This window comes from Salvelinus alpinus, chromosome 28 (assembly GCF_045679555.1).
Source record: "Salvelinus alpinus chromosome 28, SLU_Salpinus.1, whole genome shotgun sequence".
Taxonomy (NCBI): Eukaryota; Metazoa; Chordata; class Actinopteri; order Salmoniformes; family Salmonidae; genus Salvelinus; species Salvelinus alpinus.
The window spans coordinates 27,976,146-27,992,090 of NC_092113.1; the positions used below are offsets into that span (position 1 = coordinate 27,976,146).

The 15,945-nt window shown below is 42.3% G+C and overlaps 1 protein-coding gene across 2 annotated transcripts in view; it reads left to right on the plus strand.

Moving 5' to 3' along the window:
• Positions 1 to 15,945, plus strand: part of LOC139557594 (plexin-A2-like) — a 449,982-nt gene that overhangs the window by 69,317 nt on the left and 364,720 nt on the right. For both annotated transcript variants that reach the window (XM_071372601.1, XM_071372600.1), the window contains exon 2: positions 2,881 to 4,256. In XM_071372601.1, coding sequence (XP_071228702.1) covers positions 3,021 to 4,256 — 1,236 coding nt within the window. In that variant the 5' untranslated portion in view covers positions 2,881 to 3,020. The remainder of the gene's footprint in view (positions 1 to 2,880; positions 4,257 to 15,945) is intronic.

The window sequence follows — 15,945 nt, forward strand, 5'->3', positions numbered from 1 at the left end:
CACACAAAAAACTATACATACCTTGGCCTAAACATCAGCGCCACAGGTAACTTCCACAAAGCTGTGAACGATCTGAGAGACATGGCAAGAAAGGCATTTTATGCCATCAAAAGGAACATAAAATTCAATATACCAATTAGGATCAGGCTTCTAATACTGGAATCAGTTATAGAACCCAATGCCCTTTATGGTTGTGAGGTCTGGGGTCCGCTCAGCAACCAAGATTTCACAAAATGGGACAAACACCAAATTGAGACTCTGCATGCACCAAATAATGCATGCAGAGCAGAACTGGCCGATACCCGCTAATTATCAAAATCCAGAAAAGAGCTGTTAAATTCTACAACCACCTAAAAGGAAGCGATTCCCAAACCTTCCATAACAAAGCCATCACCTACAGAGAGATGAACCTGGAGAAGAGTCCCCTAAGCAAGCTGGTCCTGGGGCTCTGTTCGCAAACACAAACACACCCCACAGAGCCCCAGGACAGCAACACAATTAGACCCAACCAAATCATGAGAAAACAAAAAGATAATTACTTGATACATTGGAAAGAAGTAACAAAAAAACGGAGCAAACTAGAATGCTATTTGGGCCTAAACAGAGAGTACCCAGTGGCAGAATAACTGACCACTGTGACTGACCCAAACCTAAGGAAAGCTTTGACTATGTACAGACTCAGTGAGCATAGCCTTGCTATTGAGAAAGGCCGCTGTAGGCAGACCTGGCTCTCAAGAGAAGACAGGCTATGTGCACACTGCCCACAAAATGAGGTGGAAGCTGAGCTGCACTTCCTAACCTCCTGCCAAATGTATGACCATATTAGAGACACATATTTCCCTCAGATTACACAGATCCACAAAGACAAACCCAATTTTGATCAACTTCCATATCTACTGGGTGAAATACCACAGTGTGCCATCACAGCAGCAAGATTTGTGACCTGTTGCTACAAGAGAAGGCCAACCAGTGAAGAACATTTACATTTAGCAGACGCTCTTATCCAGAGCGACTTACAGTAGAGTGCATACATTTTATTACATTTTTTACATACTGAGACAAGGATATCCCTACCGGCCAAACCCTCCCTACCGGCCAAACCCTCCCTAACCCGGACGACGCTATGCCAATTGTGCGTCGCCCCACGGATCTCCCGGTTGCGGCCGGCTGCGACAGAGCCTGGGCGCGAACCCAGAGACTCTGGTGGCGCAGCTAGCACTGCGATGCAGTGCCCTAGACCACTGCGCCACCCGGGAGATACAAACACCATTGTAAATACAACCCATATTTATGCTTATTTATTTTCCCTTTTGTACTTTAACCATTTGTACATCGTTGCAACACTGTATATATACATAATATGACATTTGTAATGTCTTTATTCTTTCGGAACTTCTGTGAGTGGAATGTTTAATGTTCATTTTTATTGTTTATTTAACTTTTGTATATTTTATACCTCACTTGCTTTGGCAATGTTAACATATGTTTCCCATGCCAATAAAGCCCCTTGAATTGAATTGAATTGAGAGGGAGGGTGAGGTGTGAGATAGGGAAGGGGAGAAAAAGGTAGGGAAGGAGAGAAAAAGGGGAGGGAAGGAGGGGGTGGGGGTGGGGGGGGGACAGACAGAACACTTGAAGAGCAGAGAGGGATGAAGGTAGGGAAGGAGGGGTGCAAGCAGTGGATCTGGCTCCCAATTTGTTCTCACTTTGTTCCAGTAATAAGATCCAGACCTCCCCTCTACCATGGACAAGATAATTAACTCCTAGGGAAAAACTGTGAAGAGGGTCTTTCTCTCTCTCTCCCCTCAGTGTGTCTCTCTAAATAAACATTTTAATTTAAATTTAGAGGGCTTTATTGGCATGGGAAATGTGTTTATATTGCCAAAGCAAGTCGAATAGACAATAAACAAAAGGGAAATAAACAATTAGAAATTAACTCTAAACATTGCACTCACAAAAGTTTTAAAAGAATATAGACATTCTCTCTCTCGCTCTGTCTCTCTCTCTTGATGTATAACATGAAGGAGGGGCCAGATTGCAAAGCATGGTTAAATAAATAGCAGACTTCCCTTTATGGATGTTTTCACATTTAGACTAGAAAAATAAGGAGCACAGATAGGGAAGGTTGCCAGCCAACCGGAGGGGGGTAGAGGGGTATAACTGAAATGAGATGGCAATGCTAATGCCTCCTAAGGAAAAAATAATATGAGCCCCAATATATTTATTAATCATTACTTTGGTGTTTAGCTGTGCTTTACCCTTGTAAGTCTTTCTCTAGCTGGTATATTTTGGACCGTAAGATCTCTGTTTAAATGTCTGTTTAAATAGCCTCTTATTTTAAAAGTTTTTATTTTTACCCATGGCATCTAGAATTAGTCGTTGTAGAATTAAATAAGTGGCTATATTGATTATAGACCACTAGCCTGAAGGGTGTTTCTCATAGCAGCGCATGGGCAGGGGAGATGTGTGAAATGTGGCACCCAGGGCAGTCCATTGGTTTGTGTTGTTCTTAGAAACCCAGTGTCTCTAAGGCCCCTCTGAGGCAGGCAGCATAACTATGACTCAGGTCATTCTAATTTCCGTTAACCGTAACCTGCTCACTTTCCTTCATTGTCCTATCAGACCTATCCCGTCCAGCAACTCCTCTGGAATGTGGCGATAAAGGTTTTTCCTTCCATTGTCTTCTGTCAGCTTCAATTCCACTGTTCCCTAACTCATTGTCGCCTTGGTGAGGGTGAACTCCTCCCCTTATCAAGCAGCAGTTACTGAATAAACAGACTTTTCCATTAGCTTTTATCTGCTTCCCCTTTGACTGAGTGTGAGTCACAATGTGCTAACTCTCGTTTATTCACCCCCTTTCTCTTTCTGTCTTTCTTTCAGAAACATGTGAAGACCCTGGTAAAGATACAAGCGCGAACCTAGCCTTTGAGAAGACAAAGTGGAAGGTAGCCTAGCTTCCTTCCCTCACATTCCTCCTCCTGTTTACTCTGCTGTTGCCTTGCTGCAGCGTCCCTAGAGGTATGGAGGGCCGGCGGTCGCGGCGGGTAACACGACGCAACGGCAGGACTTTCCCAGCGGGCCCTAGAGGGGGCGCTGTGCTGGCCATGCTGGGCCTGTGGCTGTTAGCTGTTGCTGCCACCGTGTGCCAAGGCCAGATCACCTTCACCACCTTCACCAGCTTCCACCCGGAGCGCCGGGAGTGGGCCTTCAACCACTTGACGGTCCACCAGACAACGGGGGCGCTCTACATCGGAGCGGTCAACCGCGTCTACAAGCTCTCGGGTAACCTGACCCTCATGGTGTCCCACGACACAGGCCCTGAGGACGATAACAAGGCATGCTACCCGCCCCTCATCGTCCAGCCCTGCTCTGAACCCCTGACCTCCACTAACAACGTCAACAAACTGCTTCTCATAGACTACAGTCAGAATCGTCTGCTGGCCTGCGGTAGTCTCTACCAGGGAGTCTGCAAACTGCTGCGTCTGGATGATCTCTTCATCCTAGTGGAGCCGTCCCATAAGAAAGAGCACTACCTCTCCAGCGTCAACCAGACAGGCACCATGTACGGGGTCATCGTGCCCTCCTCCAAGGGCCAGGATGGGACTCTTTTCATCGGGACGGCCGTAGACGGTAAACAGGACTACTTCCCCACCATCTCTAGTCGTAAGCTCCCCCGCGACCCAGAGTCCTCGGCCATGCTAGACTACGAGCTTCACACAGACTTCGTCTCGTCTCTGATAAAGATCCCGTCAGACACGCTGGCGCTGGTGTCCCACTTCGACATCTACTACGTGTATGGCTTCGCCAGCGGCTCCTTCGTCTACTTCCTGACCGTCCAGCCCGAGACGCCGGAGAACAGCATGTCATCAGGTGGATCCTCCAACGACCTCTTCTACACCTCGCGCATCGTCCGCCTCTGCAAGGACGACCACAAGTTCCACTCGTACGTCTCCTTACCCGTGGGCTGCGTGAGGAACGGTGTGGAGTATCGTCTCCTGCAGGCCGCCTACCTGGCCAAGCCGGGCCGTGTGCTGGCCGCCTCGCTCAACATCAGCGCCACGGATGACGTGCTCTTCACCATATTCTCCAAGGGCCAGAAGCAGTACCACCGGCCGCCAGATGACTCAGCGCTCTGCATATTCACCATCAAGGACATCAACGCCCGCATCAAGGAGCGCCTGCAGTCCTGCTATCAGGGAGAGGGCAACCTGGAGCTCAACTGGCTGCTGGGAAAAGACGTGCAGTGCACTAAAGCGGTGAGTTACAGAGGACACACAAACACACACACACACACATACACACACTGGCCTTGACATAATAAAAGGCCCAGACAAAGGTTCCAGAACTACAGAGTAACACAACTGTGCATACTTCCCAGTTCTCTCTCTGTAATCATACCCCAATGTCCATTATGGCTCACTGGTGTCACGGTCTATAGTTACCATTTCTACAGAGAACAATGACAGTGCAACCTTTTACATTCTCAACAAATGTTCAAAAGCTAGACTCATCTTACACAAACCTGACATCATTATTCCATTTTGTTGTCCATCCACACTTCTGTTTTCACTAACAAAAAGGTTATGTGAAATAGGCAGCTCTCTTCCACAGAGAGTTCACATCAGCCTCAGTTGGATGTATACAGCCAGCAGAATGCTCTCAGCTCAGCTATAATAACCTGGGTAACAGTCTGTTTGTGCTGACATTCCACTCCTTCCCACTCCATATGACACGGAGTACAAGGAGTGGAATGTCAGCTCTAATGTTTCCTCTAGACATTAATCAACAGGGCAGCAACCACAGCTCATCAATGACCCTAGAAACCACAGGGTTGAGTCTGAGACTGAGAGGAACTATGGTGAATGCACACACTCATAATAGTAACACACAGCAATCAAGATAACTACCTTTGACTGCTCTACAGATGTAGGATCTTAGTTTGCAGGATACTTTTGCTGCAATGCACGGCATTTACAACTTGTGTATTTGAGGTTTAAAAAGGCTTCTGAAGTTTGTAATTTCCACAAAAGTTTGACATTTCAGACTTGCTTTTCCCTTTCGAAAAATGTATCAACCCTTACAAAAATGTAATTTAATTATAATCCAAATAGTAATTCATATTTCCTGTTGCTGCAAGATTATTTTCCTGCTGTAGCAAACTGGCTGAAATTAAGATTCTAGATCTGTACTTTGCAGGGGTGCAACACTTTCCGTTATCACATCATTCTCACACTACATGTAATTAGGCCTAATTGTTTTGCAGCTCCAATAGGGGGGAGCAGAACAGGAACATTTAAGACTCTGAATGACATATAAAATGTTCACAAATTAAGGAGGGGATTTATTTTCCTTGGCAACCATCAAAGTGATAATATTCTCCTCTAGCGCAATCCAAATAAACACTCTGCCCTCGTAGATGGGGGAGGGAGGGGGGGAGCAAATGAGAGTGAGAGAAAGAAAGAGGGCAGGTGAGCTCAGCTCATGGTAGCAGCTAGATCCCACACCCTCCTCTCTGAAACCGTAAGTGTTCTGTAACACCAGGCCATATATCTGCTGTAGCATCTTCTTAGGTTTCTTTATTTTAATTCAGTCCCATGAGGCATCTGTCCTGGCTGCTCCTTTATGGCTTTGTTCTTTTTGCTCATATGAATTAAAAGGGGAATTATGAACACTAATGTCTCTAGACATGTAATGCATATGAGTGTGCAATGGGCTATAGGGTGGCATGCTTGTCGGCGATTGCCTTCAAGTGCAAGTTTGTATGTCTTTTATAAAAGTGTGTGTGTCTGTGTCGTCTTTCTGTCTATGTACGTCTGTGTGTTGGTGCCTGTATATAGTGTATGTGCGGGCCGGGGGGGGGTTCAGGTTATAAATAGGATGATATATTTTTGACGTATTGATGATATACCCGGCGAGATCAGAAGTGTGTGGTTGGCTTTGTGCTAGTCCCCCGGGCCACTCTATTGACTGCTTATATTAACATCACTAAATTCCCCATTAGTGCAATGTCAGAGGTGATTGTCAGGCGGAGGGAGACGTTATCTGGGGCCTGCACTGTTTGGTTTCATTAGCACCAGAGAGAGACAGAGAGAGAGAGAAAACCTTTTATGGTTGTGAGGTCTGGGGTCTGCTCACCAACCAAGAATTCACAAAATGGGACAAACACTTTGTGTACAACGTAAAACACCAAATAATGCATGCAGAGCAGAATTAGGCCGATACCTGCTAATTATCAAAATCAAGAAAAGAGCCGTTAAATTCTACAATCACCTAAAAGGAAGCGATTCCCAAACCTTCCATAACAAAGCCATATTTCTCCATATTTCTCTCTGATTGCACAGACCCACAAAGAATTTGAAAACAAATGTTTTATCAAATTTTGATAAACTCCCATATCTACTGAGTGAAATACGACAGTGTGCCATCACAGCAGCAAGATTTGTAACCTGTTGCTACAAGAAAAGGGCAACCAGTGAAGAACTAACACCATTGTAAATACAACCCATATTTATGCTTATTTATTTTCCCTTTTGTACTGTAATTATTTGCACGTCATTACAACACTGTATATAGACATAATATGACATTTGAAATGTCTTTATTCTTTAGGAACTTGTGTGAGTGTAATGTTTACTGTTAATTTTTGTTAATTTCTTTTGCTTTGGCAATGTTAACATATGTTTCGAATGCCAATAAAGCCCCTTGAATTTAATATAATTGAGAGTGAGAGAGAGAGAGAGAGAGGGGGAAAAATGGAAAGAGAGAGAGGGAGAAAGAGAGGTCATATGGAGGCATTCTCTTTAACCATGGAAGTAAGTTCAGATCTATGGCCTCTCTTTTAGTCCCCAGGAGAATCCCCCATCAGCCCCCAGTGAGACCATCATCACTACCCAGACCCCCTACACCATTCTCCATTCTTCTTCAGCCCTCATTAGAATGTTCCTCAAGTACTCCCAGCCACATTCCATAGTACCCTCCCTTCTCTGTTCTCTGCTCGCCAAGGAAACACATGTCTAGCGGCTAGCCCAGCAGATAAGGAAATGTAGGAACGTGAAGACTCTTTCCTGCTGTCTGTTGAGGACTGGTCAATAAATCGAAAGTGTTTAATGGATTATGCACATAGACGTCAACAGATGAAGAACTCTGAAAGCCCGTACACATTACACCCCAACAGCTGGATATGTCCTCTGGAATGCTAACCTTGACTGTGTTTTCTTTCAATCTCCCTCAAGGAGAGTAAATGCTTTTGTACTCGAGGCATAGGTTGTGACCAGAAAAAGCAATCTTCTAAATGAACTAGATGTTCTATATCACAAAATATACTCCTGTAAACATAGCTAAAGTGTATTGAAAATCTATTACATGGAGGTTAGACTTGGTCTGTACTGTCGGGAGGCTCACAGTCACTTTACACCCTGATGACTGCCTTCCTGTGTATGTAGAGGAACCACACTCTGATGGGCCTTTCTGCTAATTACTAGTTACTCAACCCTCCTCCAGAGCAGGGTTTCCCAAACTCGGTCTTGCCCCCCCCCCCCCCCCCTGCCCCTGGGTGCACGTTTAGTTTTTTCCCCTAGCACTACACAGCTGATTCAAATAACCTCTAACGAGTCACAAACCCAAACCCGGATCCATCAAAAAAGCTGACTAGCATAGCCTAGCCTAAAGCCACAGGGATATCATATAATAAAATGTTCATGAAATCACAAGTCCAAGACACCAAATGGAAGATACACATCTTGTGAATCCAGCCATCATTTCTGATTTTAAAATGTTTTACAGGGAAGACACAATATGTATTTCTATTAGCTAACCACCATAGCAAAAGACACAACCTTTTTCCACCATTTTTTTTCTGCATAGGTAGCTATCACAAATTCGACCAAATAAAGATATAAATAGTCACTAACCAAGAAACAACTTCATCAGATGACAGTCTGATAACATATTTATTGTATAGCATATGTTTTGTTCGAAAAATGTGCATATTTCAGGTATAAATCATAGTTTTACATTGCAGCCACCATCACAACTCTCACCAAAGCAACTAGAATAACTACAGAGAGCAACGTGAATTACCTAAATACTCATCATAAAACATTTATGAAAAATACACAGCGTACAGCAAATGAAAGACAAAGATCTTGTGAATCCAGCCAATATTTCAGATTCTTTAAGTGTTTTACAGCGAAAACACAATTTAGCATTATATTAGCTTACTACAATAGCCAACCACACAGCAGCATTGATTCATGCACGTTAGCGATAACGAATAAACCAGCAAAAGATATAAAAATTTTCACTAACCTTCTCAAAACTTCATCAGATGACAGTCCTATAACATCATATTACACAATACATATATTGTTTGTTCGAAAATGTGGATATTTAGCGGCACAAATCGTGGTTATACAATGAGAATAGTAGCCAAGCTGCCAACAAAATGTCGGGAGAAATCTTGGGAGAGGCACCTAATCTAATCAATAACTAATCATAAACTTGACTAAAAAATACAGGTTGGACAGCAAATGAAAGATACATTAGTTCTTAATGCAACCGCTGTGTTAGATTTTTAAAATTAACGTTACTACGACATACAGCGTGCGTTAAATCGAGACTGCACCGAAATTAATGGCGGAATAGTAGTGTAACATTTTTCAACAGAACAACGAATTAACATCATAAATAGTTCTTACTTTTTGATGAGCTTCCATCAGAATCTTGTGCAAGTTGTCCTTTGTCCAGAATCATCGTTGCTCGGTTGTAGATTGTCGTCTTCAACTTATGAATTAGCAGCAAACATTAGCTATGTGGCCCAGACGTGTCCAACTCTTCATAACGCAGCACAAAGAAAATTCCGAAAATCGCAATATACTGATATAAACTGATATAACTCGGTTTAAAATAACTACATTATGATGTTTTTAACACCTATATCGAATAAAATCAGAGCCGGAATATATCTAAGGCCTATAACGAGAGCTTTTCAGAATGCCATCCTGAGGTCTGTCTTGCGTCATGACGAACGTTGAAAAGAGTGCACCCCACGTTCCAAGAGCCTTTATACGGCCTCAGAACTACCCAGACACTCCATTCCAATTCTCACTGCTTACTGACATCTAGGGGAAATCGTATGCAGTGCATGTCGACTCATAGATTACATGCAAATTAATAAACTGACCCTGGAACAGAGTGCCCGATTTCAGATTTCTCACTTCCTGACAGGAAGTTAGCTGCAACTTGAGTTCTGTTTTACTCACAGATATAATTCAAATGGTTTTAGAAACTAGAGAGTGTTTTCTATCCAATAGTAATAATAATATGCATATTGTACGCGCAAGAATTGAGTACGAGGCAGTTTAATTTGGGAACGAATTTTTACAAAGTGAAAACAGTGCCCCCATATTGACAAGAAGATAACAAACTCATCCAGCTTTGATTATTTGAATCAGCTGTGTAGTGCTAGGGAAAAAGCTAAACGTGCACCCAGGGGGGCCCCAGGACCGAGGTTTGGGAAAACCTGCTCCAGAGCATTTGTGTTTAAAGAGGGGCCACTATTGATTGAGCCCTCTGTAGGTCTCCTGAGAGGGAACTGAACCCGTTTCCACATCCCTGTCACCTAGCGATGGCTACCCATAGCATCATTGTCATGGGAATGAGAGGTCAAGGGGTCGAGGGGGACCATGTGAATGGCTAATCAGACACTTCACCTCAGTTCACCTCAGTGTCAACATATACGATTCTGCTTTAGGAAGTTTATCTATGTAAATTATAGGGAGTGTATGTAGCCTTCACTTTGCCATCAAAATGGTTTGAATTTGAGACATCATCTTGTATTTTTTAATATCACCATAAAAGTTGACAAGCCTGAACAATTCTGAATTTCAGAAGTGGATATACCACCCTCCCTCTGTCCATTTTACCTGCTATGTGATTGGTTCAATATGGATTAAAATACCACCAGTCATTGGTGTATTGTATTTATGGACTCTGACATTGATAATCCATGTTGTTAGCATTAGATACATCCCACAGTGAAATCTAGTGACTCCAGATCTCCATCTCCAACATTTATTGGTAGTTGAAACCATAAACAAGAAACCCTCAAAACCCATAGGACAGTGCTTTTGGAAAACACGACCACATAAGATGCAAAGGGATTTAGGTTTCTAGCCAAGCCTACTAAGCATACATCATCTAAACTATTTAGATAGAATCAGAACCAAATGCTCTGAATCCCGTACTCAGAGTCTAGACTACAGGAACTGATACACTCTTCACATGACATTGGTTGGAGTCTGAGGGAGTAGTTTTATTGATAAGTTACAGTGTCTGAGGTCTGTTTCTCAGGCTCTTTTATAGCTCCAACTATAGCTATCTCATCTGATTCAGACTGCTTCTCTCTGTCTGTGACAGACACAGATCCCCAGATAGGGCCTCTGCACGCTGAAACATAAACCAGCTCAAATCATTTTAGACATGTTGTACCTTCACCGAGTAACAGACATAAATACTGATAAACACCGGCATCTAGCTGCCTGTTTCCTGCTTAGCTTTCATATGACTGTGGAGTGGGCACATTATCTCTCCATCCATGCTATTTTGAGAGCTGTGAAGAAAGGGAGAGGATGTTTGTTCCACAAGGATAGGTTGGCTGAGGGTGCGAGTCTACGAGGCTGAAGCTTTTATGCCCGACAGCATTATCGCTTTTCACTCCGCTCATGAAAGCAGAGGCTTTACGAGTGTAGTGTGGTGTGCTGTTGTGTAGCATCACGAGGGAGATAGGGTTACACCAAACCCTTAAACTTAACCCTAACCTTAACCCAAGCCTTAAACGTAACCCAACCCTTAACCCTAAATCTTAACCCTAACCCTTAACCCAAGCCTTAACCCTAACCTTAACCCTAGCCTTAACCCTAGCCTTAACCCAAGCCTTAACCCTTACCTTAAACCTAACCCTAACTCTAGCCTTAACCCAAGCCTTAACCCTAACCCTAGCCTTAACCCTAGCCTTAACCCAAACCTTAACCCTAGCCTTAACCCAAACCTTAACCCTATCCTTAACCCTAGCCTTAGCCTTAACCCTAGCCTTAGCCCTAGCCTTAACCCTAGCCTTATCCCTAACCTTAACCCTAGCCATAACCTTAACCATAGCCCAAACCTTAACCCTAGCCTTAACCCTAACCTTAACCCTAGCCTTAACCCTAACATTAACCCTAACCCTAGCCTTAACCCTAGCCTTGACCCTAACCTCGACCCTAACCTTGACCCTAACCTTGACCCTAACCTTAGCCCTAGCCTTAATTTATGCCTAACCCTAACCTTACATTAAGACCAAAAAGCACATTTTGTTTTCATACATTTTTATGATATACAGTTGAAGTCGGAAGTTTACATACACTTAGGTTGGACTCATTAAAACTTGTTTTTCAACCACTCCACACATTTCTTGTTAACAAACATTAGTTTTGGCAAGTCGGTTAGGACATCTACTTTGTGCATGACACAAGTAATTTTTCCAACAATTGTTTACAGACAGATTATTTCACTTATAATTCACTGTTTCACAATTCCAGTGGGTCAGAAGTTTACATACACTAAGTTGACTGTGCCTTTAACTTCTTTATGATAGGGGGCAGCATTTTCACTTTTGGATGAATTGCGTGCCCATAGTGAACTGCCTCCTACTCTGTCCCAGATGCTAATATATGCATATTATTATTACTATTGGATATAAAACACTCTGAAGTTTCTAAAACTGTTTGAATGATGTCTGTGAGTATAACAGAACTCATATGGCAGGCAAAAACCTGAGACAAAATCCAAACAGGAAGTGAGAATTCTGAGACTGGTCAATGCTCAACTCATCGCCGATTCAATTCCCTGTAAGATATGGATCTGTTTGCATTTCCTACGCCTTCCACTAGATGTCAACAGTCTGTAGAACGTGGAATGAAGCTTATGCTGTGTTGTGGGGCCGGATGGGAGGGGAATGAGTCAGTGGTCTGACAGATTGCCAGTTCCTGGTCACACGCTTTCCTCATGATATCGCCTTGCGTTCCATAACTTCTACAGACATTTGACCAGTTTATTCGACCTGTTATATAACTTTTTTAAGTTTTCGTCCGAGTTCGCCTGCATTTGCGCGAGCGTTTGGACATGTGCACTAAACATGCTAGCAAAAGTAGCTAATTAGACATAAGTAATGGACATTATCGAACAAAACAACTAGGATTCCTGGGAGTGCATTCTGATGAAGATGATCAAAGGTAAGGGAATATTTATGATGTAATTTCTGATGACTCCAACATGGTGGAGAAATGTTGTTATGTTTGAGCGCCGACTCAGATTATTGCATGGTGTGCTTTTTACGTAAAGTTTTTTTGAAATCTGACACAGCGGTTGCATTAACCTGTCTAGGATGAGAGTGGCGCTAGCGGCACTCCCCCCCCACCCCCACTGAAAAACCAGTGCCGCGAAATTCAAAAAAAATATTTTTTTTAAATATTTAACTTTCACACATTAAAGTCCAATACAGCTAATGAAAGACGCAGATCTTGTGAATCCAGTCAACATGTCCGATTTTTTAAATGTTTTACAGGGAAGACACAATATGTAAAGATGTACACATTAGCACCTAAAAACACATTAGCATAATCCACCATCTTTTATTTGTCCACCAACACCAGTAGCTATCACCAATTCGGCTAAACTAAGATATTTATAGCCCCTAACCAAGAAAAAAACTAATCAGATGACAGTCTGATAACATATTTATGGTATGGGATAGGTTTTGTTAGAAAAAAGTGCATATTTCAGGTAGATGGCATCGGTTACAATTGCACCCACCGTCACAAATGGAATAGACAAACTACTTAGAGCAACGTGTTTACCTACTTACTAATCATCAAACATTTCGTAAAAATACACAGCATACACGAATCGAAAGACACAGATCCTGTGAATACAGACAATATTTCAGATTTTCTAAGTGTCTTACAGCGAAAACACAATAAATCGTTATATTAGCATAGCACATAGCACATAGCAGCCCAGCATTGATTCTAGCCAAAGTGAGCGATAAAAGTAAACATCGCCAAAATATATTAATTTTTTCACTAACCTTCTCAGAATTCTTCAGATGACACTCCTGTAACATCATATTACACAATCCATATAGAGTTTGATCGAAAATGTTTATATTTAGCCACCAAAATCATGGTTAGACAATGTGGAATGTAGCTCAGCTGGTCAGAAAAAGTCTGTGCGCCACTTAGACAGTGATCTACTCTTATACATAAATACTCATAAACGTGACTAAAAAATATAGGGTGGACAGGGATTGATAGACAATTTAATTCTTAATACAATCGCGGAATTACATTTTTTAAATTATCCTTACTTTTCAATACAGCTTGCGCCAAGCGATGCTACGTCAAAAAACATGGCGTCCGAAGCCACTAAAATGTTTCGACAGAAACACGATTTATCATAATAAAAATGTCCTACCTTGAGCTGTTCTTCCATCAGTATCTTGGGCAAAGGATCCTTTCTTGGGAGAAATCATCTTTTGGTGGAAAGCTGTCCTCTTGCCATGTGGAAATGTCAACTGCGTTCGGGATGAACTGAAAAGCGTGCCCAACTTTTCACATCGTTGCAAAAATAAATGTCCCAAAATCGCACTAAACGGATATAAATTGCTATAAAACGCTTTAAATTAACTACCTTATGATGTTTTTAACTCCTATAACGAGTGAAAAGATGACCGGAGAAATATAACAGGCTAAACTAACGCTTGGAACAGGTGCGCGCCGGTGTCCTCTAGGCTCATGACGCAGCTCCCAAAGAATGACTAGCTTCAGAGTTTTTTCATTTGTAGGTCCTGTGAACGTGCAATCGAGCCCGTTGGAATCGTCATCACGTAAAGGCATCCAGGGGAAGACGTAAGAAGTGTCCGTATAGTCATAGCAACGACAGTGCCCTTTTAACTGAGTTCAGAAGAGTGGCCAACATTTCTCAAATCTGACTCCATGTCAGGGAAATTGCTGTAGAATGGGCTCTGTTCCACTTAGAGACAAAATTTCAACTCCTATAGAAACTATAGACTGTTTTCTATCCAATAATAATAATAATATGCATATTGTACGATCAAGGATTTTGTGGGAAGCCGTTTCAAAAATTAGCCAAGTTAGCATAAATAGTCTAAACAGCGCCCCCATCCCCAACAGGTTAAGAACAAGTGTATCTTTAAATATATGTAAAACATGTCTCTTTCATCAAAGTTTATGATGAGTATTTTTGTTATTTGACGTGGCTCTCTGCAATTTCTCCGGATATTTTGGAGGCATTTCTGAACATGGCGCCAATGTAAACTGAGATTTGTGGATATAAATATGCACATTATCGAACAAAACATAAATGTATTGTGTAACATGATGTCCTATGAGTGTCATCTGATGAAGATCATCAAAGGTTAGTGATTCATTTTATCTCTATTTCTGCTTTTTGTGACTACTATCTTTTGCTGGGAAAATGGCTGTGTTTTTCTGTGGCTATGTACTGAGCTAACATAATCGTTTGGTGTGCTTTCGCCGTAAATCCTTTTTGAAATCAGACATGTTGGCTGGATTCACAACATGTGTAGTTTTAATTTGGTGTCTTTCATGTGTGATTTCATGAAAGATAGATGTTTATAGTAATATATTTGATTTTGGCGCGCTACATTTTTTCTACCTTTTGGCCAAGTGCGACGCTACCGTCCCACATATCCCAGATAAGTTAAACAGCTTGGAAAATTCCAGAAAATTATGTCATGGTTTTAGAAGCTTCTGATAGGCTAATTGACATCATTTGAGTCAATTGGAGGTGTACCTGTGGATGTATTTCTAGGCCTACCTTCAAACTCAGTGCCTCTTTGCTTGACATCATGGGGAAATGAAAAGACATTTGACAAGATCTCAGAAAAATAATTGGAGACCTCCACAAGTCTGGTTCATCCTTGGGAGCAATTTCCAAAACGCCTGAAGGTACCACGTTCATCTGTACAAACAATAGTATGCAAGTATAAACACCACGGGACCACACAGCCATCATACCGCTCAGGAAGGAGATGCGTTCTGTCTTCTAGAGATTAACGTATTTTGGTGCGAAATGTGCAAATCAATCCCAGAACAATAGCAAAGGACCTTGTGAAGATGCTGGAGGAAACAGGTACAAAAGTATCTATATCCACAGTAAAACGAGTCCTATATCGACATAACCCTGAAAGGCCGCTCAGCAAGGAAGAAGCTACTGCTCCAAAACCGGCATAAAAAAGTCAGACTGCTGTTTGCAACTGCACTTGGGGACAAAGATCGTACTTTTTGGAGTAATGTCCTCTGGTCTGATGAAACAAAAATATAACTGTTTGGCCATAATGACCATCATTATGTATAGAGGAAAAAGAGGGAGGCTTGCAAGCCCGACGAACATCATCCCAACTGTGAAGCACAGGGGTGGCAGCCTCATGTTGTCGGGGTGCTTTGCTGCAGGAGGGACTGGTGCACTTCACAAAATAAATGGCATCATGAGGAGGAAAAATTATGTGGATATATTGAAGCAACATCTCAAGACATCAGTCAGGAAGTTAAAGCTTGGTCGCAAATGGGTCTTCCAAATGGACAATGACCCCAAGCATACTTCCAAAGTTGTTGCAAAATGGCTTAAGGACAACAAAGTCAAGGTATTGGAGTGGCCATCACAAAGCCCTGACCTAAATCCTATAGAATATTTGTGGGCAGAACTGAAAAAGTGTGTGCGAGCAAGGAGGCTTACAAACCTGACTCAGTTACTCCGGCTCTATCAGGAGGAATGGGCCAAAATTCACCCAACTTATTGTGGGAAGCTTGTGGAAGGCTACCCGAAATGTTTTACCGGAGTTAAACATTTTAAAGGCAATGCTACCAA